The sequence below is a fragment of the Scomber japonicus genome, chromosome 20 (genome assembly GCF_027409825.1).
Source record: "Scomber japonicus isolate fScoJap1 chromosome 20, fScoJap1.pri, whole genome shotgun sequence".
NCBI lineage: Eukaryota > Metazoa > Chordata > Actinopteri > Scombriformes > Scombridae > Scomber > Scomber japonicus.
Genome location: NC_070597.1, coordinates 6,199,492 through 6,216,745, shown reverse-complemented (window position 1 = coordinate 6,216,745; position 17,254 = coordinate 6,199,492). Strand labels below are relative to the sequence as shown.

At 41.1% G+C, this 17,254-nt stretch overlaps 1 protein-coding gene across 1 annotated transcript in view; it reads left to right on the top strand.

Annotated features, from left to right (window-relative positions):
* The window catches only part of LOC128381501 (ankyrin-3-like), a 184,176-nt gene that overhangs the window by 147,305 nt on the left and 19,617 nt on the right, over positions 1-17,254 (top strand). The window contains exons 29-37 of the mRNA XM_053341525.1: positions 4,825-4,979; positions 5,167-5,378; positions 5,475-5,682; positions 6,672-6,768; positions 6,858-7,086; positions 7,774-7,899; positions 9,271-9,393; positions 9,941-9,967; positions 10,597-10,678. Of these exons, the coding sequence (XP_053197500.1) occupies positions 4,825-4,979; positions 5,167-5,378; positions 5,475-5,682; positions 6,672-6,768; positions 6,858-7,086; positions 7,774-7,899; positions 9,271-9,393; positions 9,941-9,967; positions 10,597-10,678 (1,259 nt within the window). The remainder of the gene's footprint in view (positions 1-4,824; positions 4,980-5,166; positions 5,379-5,474; positions 5,683-6,671; positions 6,769-6,857; positions 7,087-7,773; positions 7,900-9,270; positions 9,394-9,940; positions 9,968-10,596; positions 10,679-17,254) is intronic.

The window sequence follows — 17,254 nt, the reverse complement described above, 5'->3', positions numbered from 1 at the left end:
TCCTCCCTCCCTTCCTTCCTTCTCCCTCCCCTCCATCCTTCCTCCCTCCCTTCCTCCTTTCCTTTCCTCCTTTCCTACCTTCCTTCCTTCCTCCCTTCCTCCTTTCCTTCCTTCTTCCTTCCCCCCTTCCTCCCTCCCTCCCTTCTTTCTGTCCTTTCCTCCTTACCTACCTTCCTTCCTTCCTTCCATCCTTCCTTCCTCCTTTCCTACCTTCCTTCCCTCATTCCTTCCTCCCTCCCTCCCTGCCTTCTTCCTCCCTTCCTTCCTTGACTCGAGGACAACAGGAGGGTTAAAGTCTGAATCTGACAAAGATTATTCAGAGTTTGTTTACAGATGGGAGGAGTATGTGGAAGATTGTGGAGTAGCTCAGCTAATTAAAGAAATGTTTATAGAGACCATAAATACACAAACAGGATTACAAATTGGTGTGAATCTGATCCTGAATCTGATCCTGAATCTGATCCTGAATCTGATCCTTAGTGTATTTACTAGATATTCACTCACAGTGTTATAATAACATTCAGTTTGAAATCCTTGAAACACTTGGACCATGACGAGTGATGTCAGTGAGCTTTTCTGGGAGTATGTCAGACAAAAAAAAAAAAAAAAGATTGGAAGCTACTGATAAAATGTCAGTGTCTATAAAATGTCAGGAAATAGAGAAAAATGTCTGAGCCTAAGATTTAGTCTTAAAATTGATGTTTTTTTTCCAACTAACAATCCAAAAAATCCAAAGATACTCAGTTTAGAGTCATAAAAAACAGATAAAAGCAGCAAATGTTCATATTGTATCAGCTGGAATGGAAGTTAATAAATGACTAAATAAATTATTCATCAGTAATTAAAATAATGTTTGATTCATTTCTTTTAATTTATTCTTATTATTTATCTTTCCAGCAGTACATTTTTGAAGTACTTCATAATTTTACTATGAGATTATGGAAGAAGAATGAAGGATGTACACGCTTGGTTTTTGATACAAGCTCCTTCAGACTCAGATAATCTTTATATCTTTAATTAATGGAAAAAATCCTTCATATTAGATCCCTAAAAATGGCACTTTAGATAGATAGCTTTATTTTTTAAATTTTATTTTATTCTTCCTTTCCTCCTTTCCTACCTTCCTTTCTTCCATCCTTCCTCCCTCCCTTCTTTCCTTTCCTACCTTCCTTCCTTCCATCCTTCCTTCCTCCTTTCCTACCTTCCTTCTTTTCTTCCTTCCCTCATTCCTTCCTCCCTCCCTTCTTTCCTTCTTCCTCCCTTCCTCCTTTCTTTCCTTCTTCCTTCCCCCTTCCTCCCTCCCTCCCTTCCTTCTTCATTTCCTCCTTTCCTACCCTTCTTCCTTCTTTCCTTCCTCCCTCCCTTCCTTCTTTCCTTTCTTACCTTCCTTCCAGCCTTCCTTCCTCCTTTCCTACCTTCCTTTCTTCCTTCCCTCATTCCTTCCTCCCTCCCTTCTTTCCTTCTTCCTCCCTTCCTCCTTTCCTTCCTTCCCCCCTTCCTCCCTCCCTCCCTCCCTCCCTTCCTCCCATCCTCCCTCCCTCCCTTCCTCCCTCCCTCCCTTCCTTCCCAATATACCTATCAGTAAGTTGCCATTACTGATATGATTAAATGTTCAGATCTCATGCAGAATACAGCAAAGAAGAAAGAGATATCATCTTACTACCGATACAAAACTATAGCTCAGTGGTGTGTGCGATTACTGACTTTGCGAGTGTGTGTTTTGTGTATGTACGTGGCCGTGTGTGTGTGTGTGTGTATGTGTGTGTGTGTGTTTCCTTATCTTTGTGGACACAGTAAACTACATCTTCCCAGAAAGCTGCCAGCCCTTAATGAAGGCGAGAGCCTGGTTAGTCCAGTGCTACAGCTGGGACCCAGAGGAACTAGATTTGTTGGGTAGGAACCAAACATGGCATCCAAACCCCCCTCCCCCCTCCCCCCCACCAAAACCCCCCCTTACCCCCCACACCTCTGCTCCTCCCCTTCCTGTACCTCCCACCTCCCCAAAAGAAGAACGCCATGAGCGAGGCTGATTCATGCTAATGGATATGATTATTTTACCCATCTTCATTGACTTTGATTTGTTAGGATACAACATTACTATTATATGGTGGCCATGTAGTTTTGGGAAGAAATCATTAACGTAGAAGTGATTCATACTGTATATCAGGGGAGTCAAACTCATTTTCATTCAAGGGCCACATACAGCCCAATTTGATCTCATGTGGGCCGGACCACTAAAAGGAAGGAAGGATGGAAGGAAAAGAAGGAGGAGAAGGAAGAGAATACAGGAAGGAAGGAAGGAAGGAAGGAAAAGAAGGAGGAGAATGGAAGAGAATACAGGAAGGAAGGAAGGAAGGAAGGAAAAGAAGGAGGAGAATGGAAGAGAATACAGGAAGGGAGGAGAAGAGAAGACAAGACAAGAAGGAAGGAAGGAAGGAGGAGAAGAGAAGGAAGGAAGGAAGGAAGGGAAGATCGGAAGGATGGAATGAAAGATGGAAGGAAGGGATGAAGGAAGGAAGGAAGGAAGGGAAGATCAGAAGGAAGGAATGAAGAGAAGAAGGACAAATATAAGGAAGGAAGGGAAGATCGGAAGGAAGGAAGCAAGGAAGGAAGGGAAGATTGGAAGGAAGGAAGGGAAGATCGGAAGGAAGGAATGAAAGATGGAAGGAAGGAATGAAGGAAGGGAAGATCGGAAGGAAGAAAGGAAGGAAGAAAGAAAGAAATGAAGGGCAAAAGGACAGATGGAAGGAAGGAATGAAGGAAGGAAGAAAGGTAGGAAGGAAGGAAGGAAAAGAGGAAGAAGAAAACTGGGCTGGATTGGACCTTTCGGCGGGCCGGTTCTGGCCCACGGGCCGCATGTTTGACACCCCTGCTGTATATGTTTTCTGAACATTTTGAAGTCAGGAATATGCTCATGTGTATTTAAAGTTGGTTGGAAGGTGGGACTCATTTTCATTTCAGTCTTATATTAAAGGAAGAGACACAGAAGATAGTTTTAACATGGGGGTTTTCAATTCTTCCTAAAACTACACAATGTAGCTTTAAATCCATTGTGATTACTTTCCAGCCACTTTCATTTAGAGATCATCATATTTTTCTTTTATTTTTTATTTTTTATTTTTTTCAGAGGCTTTCAGTGTGCTTCTGACATCACTGAAAGTAAAGGTTTTTGATTGGCTGTCTTGGACTGGACTGCGCTTGTTGGGCATGAGCCTTTTCCTCCTCAAGCCAAGCATCATCCTGCTTCCCATGACTGCTGTTACTTTACTTCACCTGTTATAAGATATCAGTTTGATGTCATCTCACAGTGTGCAAGCGTGCATTCAGTGTGTATGAATAATGAATAATGAATTTCCAGAGCTGTCGTTAGGAAGAGTTTGGATGGGTTGAACTGAGTGGAAACATGTTTTATAGCATGTTGCATAAAAATGTGAATGAATGTGAAACTTCAGCTCAGTTTTGGAAAGGTTGTTTATTGATTAGCAAAAAAATCAATATGATGGTTTGTCAGTTTGTTATGTGGAGTTATTGGAGTGACTTTTAAGAAATATTGAAGAAGAAAATAGTGAGGTTTTAACTATTTACTGTAAGGCACCAATACACTTTATTATAAATCTTAACAATGACTCTATCATATTAGTTAGTTTAGTTAGTTAATTTAATATAGTTATGACTTAATAATGAATCATTGTTAAGTTGGGAATCCATATAAACTAAATGATTACTTTAGAAGAAATAATCTGCTTCATCAGGACTGGGTAGGTTTGTTTTTGATCAGATTTAATTGACAGTGACGTCTCCATGGCAACAGCAAGTGACCCAACAAATGTGATTAGCTTCAAAGGATGTGGCTGAAATCACTGACTCGTTCACTACATCCTACATAATGTACAGTCCATAGTGAGCAATAAGGAGATGAGGCCCATAGTAAATATATTGCACTATATAGTAAGTAGGGAGTTATTTTGGATATGGTCTTATTTTTATATATGTATTGCTTAAGTTTGATTGGCATATTTAAATACCTGACATCAACTTTTTCTAACAAAGCACCACCCGTTTCTTGAAGTAACCCCCTCCAAAAAAGCTCATATTGGTAGAAAATAGTGTTTCCCTGCAGGACTCCATCAGTCATAGTCATCATTTTGTAAGTCTCTGAAGTAGAAGGTCAATAAATATAGTTCCTCTGATACCAAAAACAGTGCGGATTCTCTTCTTTTCTACTCTGTGAAATTGTCCACGTCTCAGAGTGTGTTCATCCTTATGTTGCGATCATGCCTTGTTTTTAAATAAGGGCTGAGCAGCTTTCACCTCCAAGCTCCTCATTTCATTGCATCCGTCTTTGTCAAAATCACGCCAGGCTATGACACGCTCTTTAAATGTCCCATTGAACCCTTAGCACGACCACCGCTGTCATTATGAAGCCACACTACTGTCATCAGCTGAACCGGTGTTCATTCATACCTGTACACAATGTGTCTGAGCACAGTCGCTCCTAATGTTTCTTTTTCATGTAAACCAGCTCAGGGTTCATGAGTTTGGTTAATGTTTGTAACAGAAATAACTAATGAATGCTACCCTTACCTGTGTTAATCCCCTACATACAGTGTGTTGAAAGAGATGCTATATCCTCAGATTTAATATCCATAATAGGACTATGGATTTTCACAATAAAAGCATATTGTCAATCTATCGTTTCACATATTCAGGTCAACTTTTAATGCAAACTTTTTTATATAGGCAAGTAGATATACCCATATTAATAGCAATTTGGATTAAAATATAATTAATTTAACCATATCTCCATGACATGTACCTTACCAGGCCTGTGATAGTGGAAATCCCCCATTTTGGCTCGATGCGGGGACAGGAGAGAGAGCTGATCCTATTGCGCAGCGAGAATGGAGAAAGCTGGAAGGAGCATCTGTACGATTGTAAGACCGACGACCTCAACCAGCTCCTCAATGGAATGGATGAAGGTAAAGCATGAGGTTTTATGAATTATTTGGTAGAAGAAGCCCTCATATGTAGGATTTAATAATCATCTTTCGAATGATTTGTTGAAAAAATAATTAATTAAAGATGAACATTGATTCAATCTGACACTTTCAGTCCTTCTCAGTGTGCCAGGGTTACTACAATTAATATATTTTTCCTTCCTTGTAGAACTGGACAGTCCTGATGAGCTGGAGAAGAAGAGAATCTGCCGCATCGTCACCAAGGACTTCCCACAGTACTTCGCCGTAGTGTCTCGGATCCGGCAGGAGACCAATCAGATGGGACCCGAGGGCGGGACTCTGTGCAGCCGGAGCGTCCCATTGGTTCAGGCCTCCTTCCCTGAGGGTGCCTTAACCAAAAAGATTAAAGTTGGACTGCAGGTGAGATATAAATGTTATCTTTCTCGCAGCATTTAATACACACAAACACACATGTTGGTTCACAAACTCATTCATCGTCTCCTTTCCCCCCGCCAGGCCCAGCCGGTACCTGATGACACCGTGAAGAAAATTCTCGGTAACCGAGCAACCTTCAGCCCCATTGTTACCGTGGAGCCCAGAAGAAGGAAGTTCCACAAGCCTATCACCATGACAATCCCAGTGCCGCCTCTCTCAGGGGAGGGTCTCACTAACGGCTATAAAGGAGACTCTACTCCCTGCCTCCGCCTTCTCTGTAGCATCACAGGTAAGTGTGTGTGTGTGTGTGTGTGTGTGTGTGTGTGTGTGTGTGTGTGTGTGTGTGTGTGTGTGTGTGTGTGTGTGTGTGTGTGTGTGTGTGTGTGTGTGTGTGTGTGTGTACTATTATAGTTCTGACTTTGGGACAATATATTTGAGTTTGAGAGTGAGGACATATTCAGAGAGTGAGATGATTGACTGGTGCTCACTTATTCAAAAGGCTGTTAGACTTGATTAAGCTTGGTTTATATTAAAGTTAGTGTAGTTACAGTCTTGCCAGGATTTTCTTCATTTCTGATGTGCATTGCGAAGGATCAACCATGAATCTGCTTAGAAAAAAAAGTAGTCCAGAACTTGCCTGAGAATCATCACATTTTGAAGTTTTCCTCAGTATCAAACTGATCCAGTGATAGTTATCTGTACATTCATGGCTCCATTGCAAACAGGAACAGATTATAGCTAATTTGCCAAATTGTGAATAAATATACAGCTCAAGTTATAGCTCTCAGCTAACTAACCAAATTATAGGTAATGTTATACTTCCTGTTTACCACCCCCAAAGCATTATGGGAAACTGAGAGCATGATTCACCCACAAGTTGAAGTCTAACGATACAAATTGGAGTGACAAAACCCATTAATAGTAACTTTTTCCATGTTGCACCATCAATATTTTTTTAAGTTTACTAATCTTACATTCCTCAAACACAGACACTATTGGCCCCATGTTGAAAACCATTGGACGTAAAAACAAAAAACTAAATTATCACAGTTCTAAATTGGCCCAGTTGGAGGGGTGCAGTTGTTTTACCTGATGGAGGGTCAGACATGTCTAACACCTCTGGAGAATAAGACAGTGATCATGAACCTGACTTGAATCCAGTCTTCGATCTTTGTTGCATCTCTCTCCTTCGTTTCTTTCATCTCTCCACCATCAGTATGTAATAAAATACCCAAAAAGTAAAACATATGATGACATCTATCTGCTTTTTTCCACCAGGTGGTACGTCTCCAGCTCAGTGGGAAGACATCACCGGCACAACTCCTCTCACCTTCGTCAAAGACTGCGTCTCCTTCACCACCAATGTTTCTGCCAGGTATAAAAACAAATGTGCATATATTCATGTTAACAATCATTTTCTATGTCATTGTGCTTATCTCTGTGTATCTGTTGTGACTTGTGCAGGTTCTGGTTAGCAGACTGCCACCAGATCCCAGAGACCGTGGGCTTGGCCACGCAGCTGTACAGGGAGCTGATCTGTGTGCCCTACATGGCCAAGTTCGTGGTGTTTGCCAAGATGAACGATCCGGTGGAGTCCAGGCTGAGGTGCTTCTGTATGACAGACGATAAGGTGGACAAGACCCTGGAGCAGCAGGAGAACTTTGAGGAGGTGGCGAGGAGCAAAGATATAGAGGTACATATTTATAGTTTAGTGGTTTATTATCTTTTATACGTCTGAAGACAAAGTTTAGGGATGTTAAAGAATATTCCAACATTAATCTGTAGATAGTCAAGCCCCTACATCAGGACATTAAGATGTTTTTACAGCATTTCTTATTTTTTTGTATTATCATTATACACAACACATTTAGTTAATGCCGTTCAGTTTATTTACATTTAATACATTTAATTTAAGGTATTTAACTGATCTAGGTTATCTAATAGCTTCAAAATATATATAATGATACCAGTATACTACAATGGCAACGGTAGGTAGAGATTAAAAGCCCCCTGACAGCACACCTGCATCTTGGACTGGACATTATATTGATATTATTTAATATTATGATATGAGACTATATATAATCTTAGATTGTGGACACTGTAATATCATGATATGGCTTAATTCTGCTTTTAAAGGCTGCATTATGGTAAAGTGATGTCATTTTCTGAACTATTTAGTGAAAGCTAGTCTCATATAAAGAAAACTGCTTTGAAAAGAAACAGGAAATTTAAGGTTTAAGACAGAGATAAACATTTATAAGCGTACAATCGGAGGCTTTGAGAGCTACTTCCAGACCTTTTTGAATACTTTACAAGCCGGATGCATTTTATTGCTATGTGTGACTGTTGTTCTTACCTCACTGATGTGCTCTTTCAGGTTCTGGAGGGCAGACCCATTTATGTGGATTGCTACGGAAATTTGGCTCCTCTGACCAAAGCCGGTCAGCAGTTAGTTCTTAACTTCTACGCCTTCAAGGAGAACCGCTTGCCCTTCTGCGTCAAGGTACTCTTTAACATACACTCTATCATCACCACCACCACCACCACCACCTACAGCACTACATCTTATTCACAGGCTGCAATGTGGACTTGGAAGATCTATAAATCATTGTGACATTTAAAGTTAGCAAAATTACACTATGGCTGTCATAACTGGGTACAAAAGCTATAATATGATGCTGTAGCCAGACTCTTCACTCTCACATTAGCTTTCAATACAATTAACCCTGTCTACGGAGTTCATTGTATTGAAGGGTATAACCTAGTTCTCTTTGCCTCTGCTAAATAACCTCACGTCATTGATCGACCCATTAACTTCACAAACTCTATAATCAATGCTCTTGCATCGTTTGGTGCTTTGTCATTGTGAAAACTGTTCCTGCTGTGTGTGTGAACTAGGTCAGACACCACTTTATCACAACACAACTAATTAGGACTGCAGTGACAGGGCACCGTGTGTGTAACATTATGTACAAATATGGCTGTTCGATTAGTCATTATTCAACGAACGCTCAATACAAAAACAGATCAGAACAAATTCACAGAAGTTTTGGCATCGGGGAGAGTTTGTGTTGGATTTGGACCAAGTGGTTAAATACTTTGTGATGGCATCTAGTATAAATCACATACTGCATAGTTCATCTTTAGTCTTACAGGGGCTAATTCTTTGATTACAGTACGACTGACCCAGCAAATTCTTAAGTGCTGCAAATAAAATATGTCTTTAATGTTACCCTTATTTCTGTAATGGTACAGTATGTCCTCTCTGGTCTTCTGCTCCCCTATGTGCTGTAATACCCAAATTAATAATCCCAATCTTTTTGATAGCGATAACTAATGATTATTTTCATTTTCGATTAGTTTGTCTATTATTTTCTATTGATCTATTAGTTGTTTGGGTCTACAAAATGTAAGAAAATTGTGAAAAAATGTTGATAACAGTTTGCAAAAGCCTGATGTCTTGTTTTGTATCGATTTCAAAAACCAAATATGTTCAGTTTACTATCATAGAGGACAAAAGAAACTCGAAAATATTCACATTTATGAAGCTAGAATGAGATGATTTTTGTATTTTTTCTTACAAAATGTCTCAAAACCATAAATTGATTCTCAAAATGTTCTGTCAATCAACCAATTAACTATCTATTCTTCTGTGTAGTCCTGAAATATATGACTGAAATTGATTGAATGAAAACATGGCAAAAATGACCAAACACATTTAACATGACTTATGCACATGCGCAATGCAGATACACAATACTCAAGTGTAAAGTGTTTAAATCCATGTTCCATATACTGAAGTACATCAACAGTACCATCAACTACCACCTTATAAAAGCTTAAGGTACATAAAGAAGCAATGTTCTCTCTCCAGATCAGAGACCCCAGCCAGGAGCACTGCGGTCGTCTCACTTTCCTTAAAGAGTGTAAGACCATAAAGGGCTTCCCACAAACCGCCGTGTGCAACCTGAACATCACACTTCCTGCAGTGAAAAAGGTAACATAGCGTGATCTCACCATTCTCCGTTGTCACCTCCATAACCATATTCATGGTTAGGGTAGTTTTCGGCCCCAATAACTGATAGAGAAAGACAGAGAAAGACTTTGGCCAAACTGCCGCCACTGTGTCTTTTATCTGTTTAAGGCTTCTCTCTATGTATATTGGTTATCTATGCAGTGGTTTCTTGTCATTGGCTGTTTCATTTTGTTCCTACCTATCTTATGATTTGGATGACATGCTTTTGGCTGAGGGCTTTTGTGCAAAAGCCTTTTTTTATGATCAGGCTGGCTTTTTGTGACTTGACTTGATTTGCTGTTTTCTGCTGCTGAGTGTTGGAGCTTTTTTTTTTCCTTTTTTTTCAATTTCTTTTTTGCTGTTTGTTCGTTCTGTGTTTTTTCTTTCTTTTGTGAGTTTGCTAAAGTGGCTTTTCTTCTAAGTTGGAGCTTCTGTCAATCACTCCTTTTTCACACCCTGATGTTTCTTTTCCCCCCTGCTTTCCATTATGTTACTCCCCCCTGTTTCTGCAATGCATCTTGGGAACCAGGAAATGGAATCAGATGCCGAGGATGAGGTAAACCACACCCTCCCCACCATGTGCTATCATCTGCTCTAAATCTATAGCGGCCCAGCTCTGCTCATCATAGTCTTATTCTTTCCGCTTTTACAAGGCAAATTTGAGCTTTCCTTGTTCAAAGCAACCTCTATAGCTGCTCACTTTTGCATGATATACTGTAGGTATGAAAAACTACCTGTTTAATGTCCAATCTTTATCCCCTGCGTTGTGATACAAGTGGCTTTGAACTTTACTTACATGGTCCGTAAGTCAAGATTTAACTTTTATTAACGTTACCTCAAAATCAATTATTTGCAAGTACTTACAGTTTATAGTTTGTAGCCTTACCTTGACTAACATAAGCTAATTTGACTAGATTAGTAACAATTATTTAAGTAGTACTATCAGTGCTTAAAAAATAGAGAATGTACAGTAAGTGCAGTGAAAACTCTTAAATGAGAATTTGCTGCTGTGTTATGTAACTGCTAAACATAGGCTTTGTTGTTCATGTAATACCAACTAATGCAGACTACTGTGTTTGCTTCAATTTTACATTGTAAGATCCAAATGTTGCTCATTCGGCAGCACTATACAATTTAGGTTGACCTAGAACTGATAGGATTTTGTGTTGTTTGCTATTGTTGCAGACTGAAAAGCCAGAGCGACGTCATACCTTTGCATCTCTAGCCTTACGTAAGCGCTACAGCTATCTGGCCGAGCCTGCACTGAGTGAGTTTGACATTTTCACTAACAAACCCTTTGATGAATATTATAATAATGCCAATTACCGTGGATAAGTTTATTAACAATTTTAATTAACCTGTAAAATTCGTGATCAGTAAGTAGATAGATGTGGCTTACCATACTTAATGTAATAAATGCATTTTTCTCACCTTACATGACATGCACTGTCCACATGCTTGTTTACAACATGGTACATATTTTTTGCATGGGTCAATGAGTGGTTTTTTTAAGTTTACGTGCTGTGCTTGCCCACGTTGTGAGTTGTACTTCTTCTGGGTTTGTTTGGTTGATTGTCACTGCTGAGTTTAAAAAGTCCAAATGCAGCAACATTGAAATCTTTCTTTGACTTACCAACACAATGTTACTATCCATTTGGGAAGGAGGTCAAAGAAAAATTGAATTCCTTTCACATTTGTCCCCTCTGAGTTTAAAGCTCTTTTGGCTTTGTGATGACGTAGCAGCTTTTTGTGGGACAAACATGCATGATAGGAGGTTTTTAGTTTGGCTTTCTTTAAGGTGTTTTCTCTTTCTTTTTTTTTCCCCCAGTTTTTCACGATGCTTGTCACCAATTCTTATCAATCTTGCATGACAAAATGGGCCCAAACCTAAGTCTTGGAAAACACATTTTGTCATATTTCATTTGTTATATAATAAAAGGAAAATGGAAACTTCTGCAACCCTTGGGTCTAGTGAATCATAGTGTCTAAATTGTCTCTGGTAAATCAGTCATTATATAATTTTTGGACCAAACAGATAAAAGGCACTTAAAAAAGCGGATTGAAATTAGAGCAAGAATTCATACGTTGATTTTAGAACATCTGAAGGCCAAAGAGAGAAGTTGTTTTCGTGTTAATCCCGGTGCATTTGTCTTACCATTTTTCTGTTGTCAGTCGTGAGTCTACGCCAGTGTCTTTGGAATTTTACTTTGCTGCTGTGTGCTTTGTTCAGTTTATTCATTACGTCGTTGTTGCTGTTGTTATTGTTTGTGTCATCTACCAATCCTGAATCACACAGGAATACAACTGTGTCTTTTTATAACTCCCATCTACTCAAATATCTTATCTCAGCACTTCATAAAACTACTGTTTTTCCTTCCTTAATACCAGGACTGCGTCACTGACCAACTTTCCCTCCTCTGATCTCTTCTTTCACATTTTTTCTTTTCCCTCCCCAACATATTTTGTTACCTTTACTATTCCACATTCTTTTTGATTATTTTTCTCCATTCCTTCTTCATCATTATTTTTTACAAATTCATCTGAAGAAACAGCAGTTGAACGAAGCACAACAGCAAGAACACTGCCTGCTGGTTACTCTCACAAACCTGTCTTTCCAACCAGACCTTACGCACCATGGTCGACTGCTCCTATTACCGTCCCTGGCCAAACAAGGCCCATCGGAGTGGGGGGTTCCCTCAACTCTACCGATTCACCGGCAGGCTCACCAGCTGCTTCTCCATTGAAATCTACATGGCCCTTCTCCCCATCACCTGCATGTTCTGCACCTATGAAAGTTACCCTTGGAGCTCCACCACCACCGCCTACCCTGACTTCTCCAGTTAAATCAGCTAGCGACATAATATCCTCATCCCCCATCAGGTCTTACAGGACTATGCCTTCACCCATTAAAACAGTTGTGCAGCAGGGTCAGTATCCTGTCCAGGGGTCTGCCAGTCTTGTGTCCTCTGGAAGCCCAATTAAACCTGCCACAGATCCAGCATCTATCAAAAGTCTTGCCTCAGCTTACACATCAAGGACTTCACCACTTCACTCAATACCAAATGGTTGTATACCAGAGAAGTCATCAGTCACTATTACTGCTCCAGCATCACCAAAGACATCATACAACATGTACACTTCTAATCTGCCTTTTAAAACTCCCCTTGGGCCCACAGTTGTGACAGATGCAGGGGGACCTAACAATTCTTCTGGTAAAAGCATCTCCAGCCTGTCCTCTTTGAAAACCTCTGTAGATTCAACGCTCTCATCCAGAGGAGGGAGGACATCCCTCCCGTCTCTGTCCTCAACTGGGCAGACAACCATTGCTTCCTCAGAACTGAATGGATCTGTCTCACCTATTAAATATCCATCCCCCTCCTCCACGCCATCCTCTCCTTCTTCTCGTCTTCTCTCAGATAGAAGCAGCAGTCTTCAGGAAAGGATCCAAGCCACCACCCAGGCAGCAACATCCGGTGTCAGTGCAGCCATAAATGAAGCTATAGACTCATACTCTGTGTCGGGATATGGCACTCTTAAATCCTCCACACGTAGATCTGCAACAGCAGGCACTACTTATGGTTCCTTGAGATCTGTAGGTGCCTCACCTGGTGTGGCAGTTTCAACAAATACAGGGACTGTACCTGTGTATTCGTTGGTCAACGTCATCCCAGAGACCCCTGTCAAACCAGGGCCAGGGTCTCTCAAAATGGCACTGCCAGATTCCCCTCGTGCCTCATTGTTGTCTCCTTCGTCCTTGTCTTCCTGTGTTACCACATCAAAAATCAATTCTCAATTGAAATCTCCTCCGTTTATCACACCACCCATCATCCACACAACTGCAACTTCCAACCAGGAGATACTAAAAGATGTAGCGGACATGAAAGAGGATCTAATCAGAATGACAGCTATCTTACAGACAGACACACAGACAGCAGCTAAAACTGTCCAAACATCACACCAAGGCACACCTAAAGAGAGAAAGTTAGAGGAGGAGGAGACATATACTCTAGTGGAGAAAGTAAAAGAAGATTTAGTGAAAGTCAGTGAAATATTACAGAAAGATATTATTAGTGAAGGTAAGGCCATCTCAGTTAAAGAGAGAGCCTCGGAGGATGAATGGGAGGAATTTTCAAAAGATGAGATTGAGGAGGCACAAAGAGGTGCCTTCTCAGACTATTACCCTCCTTTAGATGAAAATACACTGCTGCTCAAGCAACAGTCCATGTCAAGCAAAGACTTAGAGTTGGCTAAAGTAGTAGACTTTTTAACAAATGACTTTGGTGCTAGCTCTCTCTCCAAAATGGCAGAGTTGAAATGTAGGTACGAGGAAGAGGCAAAAAGGGAAGGTGAAGAGAAACAGAAACGTGTTCTCAAGCCATCCATGTCAATACAGGAGAACAAGCTAAAAATGCCTCCACCAGTCTCAGGCATGCTCAGGTCTCCCTCAGAGAAGGACCTAAGCAAACTTACTGAATCATATCAGGGGACGGACACTATTTTGGAGTCACCCGAGGATCTTTCTCATGAGCAGGATAAGAGTCCCCTGTCAGACAGCGGGTTTGAGACCAGGAGTGAGAAGACACCCTCTGCTCCTCAGAGTGCAGAGAGTACAGGACCAAAGCCTTTATTTACAGATTCACCCATCCCTCCCTGCGTAACTGAGACCAGGACCGAGATGGTCCACATTAGGAGCTTTGAGCAGCCTGATGATGCTTGTGAGCCTTTACTCATGGAGGAAGCTGCAACTGCTCTTCCCTCTATAGAGCCAGACACTGCTTCAGCAAGCTCCATGAAAGCTTTGCAGATGAAAATGCCAGAAGACGACATGATGAATAAAAGTATGTGTCTTAAAGAGGAAACTCATATCACCACTACCACAAGAATGGTTTATCACAAGCCCCAACTGACTGATGCCGCAGAGATAATAGAGGAAGGTATGTCAGTTAGAGATATCATGAAAGCTTTTCAGTCAGGTAGGGACCCATCTAAAGAACTGGCAGGACTCTTTGAACACAAAGCTAGCCAGGATTCTGTCAAAGGTGATGAGCTGACCCCTAGATTTCTTGACAGAGACTTAAAATCCAAACCCAAAGTTGAAAGGATAATCGAGGTTCATATTGAAAAGGGCCACAGCACAGCAGAGCCAACTGAGGTTTTTTTCAGGGAAACCAAGAAACACCCTGAGCTTTATGTTTACAAAGGTGACCGTGGAATTAAGGAATTTACTGATTATGATGAGGCCCAACAGGAAGAAGAGGAGCTTACTGCCGAAGAAACCTTGCCCTCCTTCCTGGAAACATCTCGTGTAAACACCCCAGTGTCACAAGAGGAGGACAGTCGCCCAAGCTCTGCTCAGCTGATGGCAGATGATTCGTATAAAGCCCTGAAATTATTGAGCCAGCACTCCATAGAATATTGTGATGATGAACTGTCAGATATCAGAGGCGAGTCATATAGGTTTGCTGAGAAAATGCTCCTGTCAGAGAAACTTGATGTGTCATCGATGTCTCACTCTGACACAGAGGATTCAGCAATGACCGACAAAAACCGTCACCCTATTTCTGAGGATGTTGGTAGCCGTAGTACTGAGAGCATGAGTCAGCAGCATGGCAGCCCCAAAAGAGAGTTTGTTTCTAAGTCATCAAAAGATGGGTCACCTAAATCAGGTAAATTTTTGCACAGGGATGATCCATCACAGTTTGATAAGGTGACAGTGCTCCATTATTCTACGGAACCAGGCAGTCCCAAACATGCTGTTTGGATGCGATTTACAGAGGATAAACATGACAGGAGCAGGGAAAAGCTCCTTTATGAGGATAGAGTGGACCAAACTGTGAAGGAAGCTGAAGAAAAACTTAGTGAAGTATCACAGTTCTTCCGTGACAAAACAGAGAAGCTCAATGATGAACTGTCGTCCCCTGAGAAAAAGCCTATCAGACGAGAGCCAAAAGAACCTAGGTCCTGGCCTAACTCAGCCTGTAGTAGCCCTGAGAAAATACAGCAGAAACCTAAGGCAGCAGAAGAGGGGTTCAGTAAAAGCAAACTCAGGGAGCCTTCTGTTGGTAAAATATTTGGCAGTACCACAACAACTGAAAAGAAAAGCTCTAGCTTACCAAGCAGTCCCCAGAAAAGCAAGTTCTCACATGTTAGTGAGGATAAAACTAGTGTGTCTGAGCCCCCTTCTCCCGCTCACGTAACATCAACATCCAAAGTCAGTGCCGTGAGGATGAAGTTTGAATCTGAGGCGCAGAAACAAAGTCAGTCTAGTCCAATCAAAACCCCACCTCCAGTGCAGCCAAAACCTTCAATAAAGAAATTACAGGAGAGTAAACTTCCTGTTTATCAGTTATTTACAGGAGGGAAAACCTCAAAAGTATCTGAATCAGCAGAAGAAGAAAGCCCTAAAAAAGATGTTGAGAAGGACAAATGTGCTGTAACAGACAGCAGTAAACCTGCTTTGATATCATCAACATCTAAAGCCCAAAAATATACAGGAGACAAGCTGCCTATTAAAAGACAAATTAGTGAACCGGACACTGACAAAGCCACTGCTAAAGGGAAAGATGTCCATTCGGTTCCCCATGAAATTAAAGAAAGCAATAAAGGTCAAAAAGTCATTCAAGACACAGCTAGACTACCAGAAAAGGATAGTGATACTAAAAAATACCAACAGGTCACAAAAAGGGAGTCTACTTCCAAAGAAGTAATAGATGAGGTGCCAAGAAAAGATGCAGATGAACCACTAAACAAAAACCTCAGAAAAAAGACAGAATCTCAAATTCCTGTAAGAGCACCCCCTACTACTTTAGATAATGAGCTTGCAAAGAAACAGACAATAACTAAACCATCACAGATACCTACATTAGCTAAAAGCAAAATACAAACAATCCTTGAGACACCCCCAACAAAAACAGATGGAAATCTAACTTTTGAAATTCTAGATAACGCCCCCAAAGATTCCAACTACAATAATCTTCCAAGTCCCAGAGAGACACTGGAGAAAGTCATAACCCCTCCAGCTGCTACAACGACCAAAGAGAACTTCAAAGGCATCAAGACACTACCAGTTTATGTTAGTGTCCAGGTGGGCCGCCAGGCAGAGAGGGAAGCCAAAGGGGCAGTGTACACAGTCAAACAGAACTCAGCTCTCAGTCCCATAAGCCCTGATGATGACACACTAGAACAGGTCTCTTTCGTAGACAGCTCAGGGAAAAGCCCCATTACGCCAGAGACCCCCAGCTCTGAGGAGGTCAGCTACGATCTCACATGCAGAACCCCTGATGGTTTTATTGGATTTATGTCAGGGCAACCCAGCCCCATCATGGAGGTATCTGAAGAATTTGAGGAAGACGACCATGGCAAAGTCGTTTTCTCTTTTAAAGAGGCCCTTCCAACAAGCAAAATGAGTGTTGATTCAGCCCAGGCAGACCTTGCTAATGCTAATGAGCAACAAACAAAAACTACTGATAACCAGCAGGAATTAGATAATTTTAACCAGCTAGAAACCTCAATCAATGGCATGTATGATGAAATAACAGGGCAGGAGCAGCAAGAAGTCTCAAAAGACAAAGGTATTGCATATATTGAGTTCCCTCCCCCTCCTCCTCTGGACTCGAACTCAGAAATTTCAGACACAGAGAAGAAAGGTTCTTGTGCCTCTTCAGAAACAGAGACAGAAATGATGGATGTAAACTTACAGGAAGAACATGACAAGCATCTTCTGATGGAACCAATAATACGTATCCAGCCCCCGTCACCGGTGTCCCTTGACAGCCAATCAAATGGTGATGATGGAGATGATGATGATGAGTCAATCTTCCAACCAATACCCTGTAAGAAATTC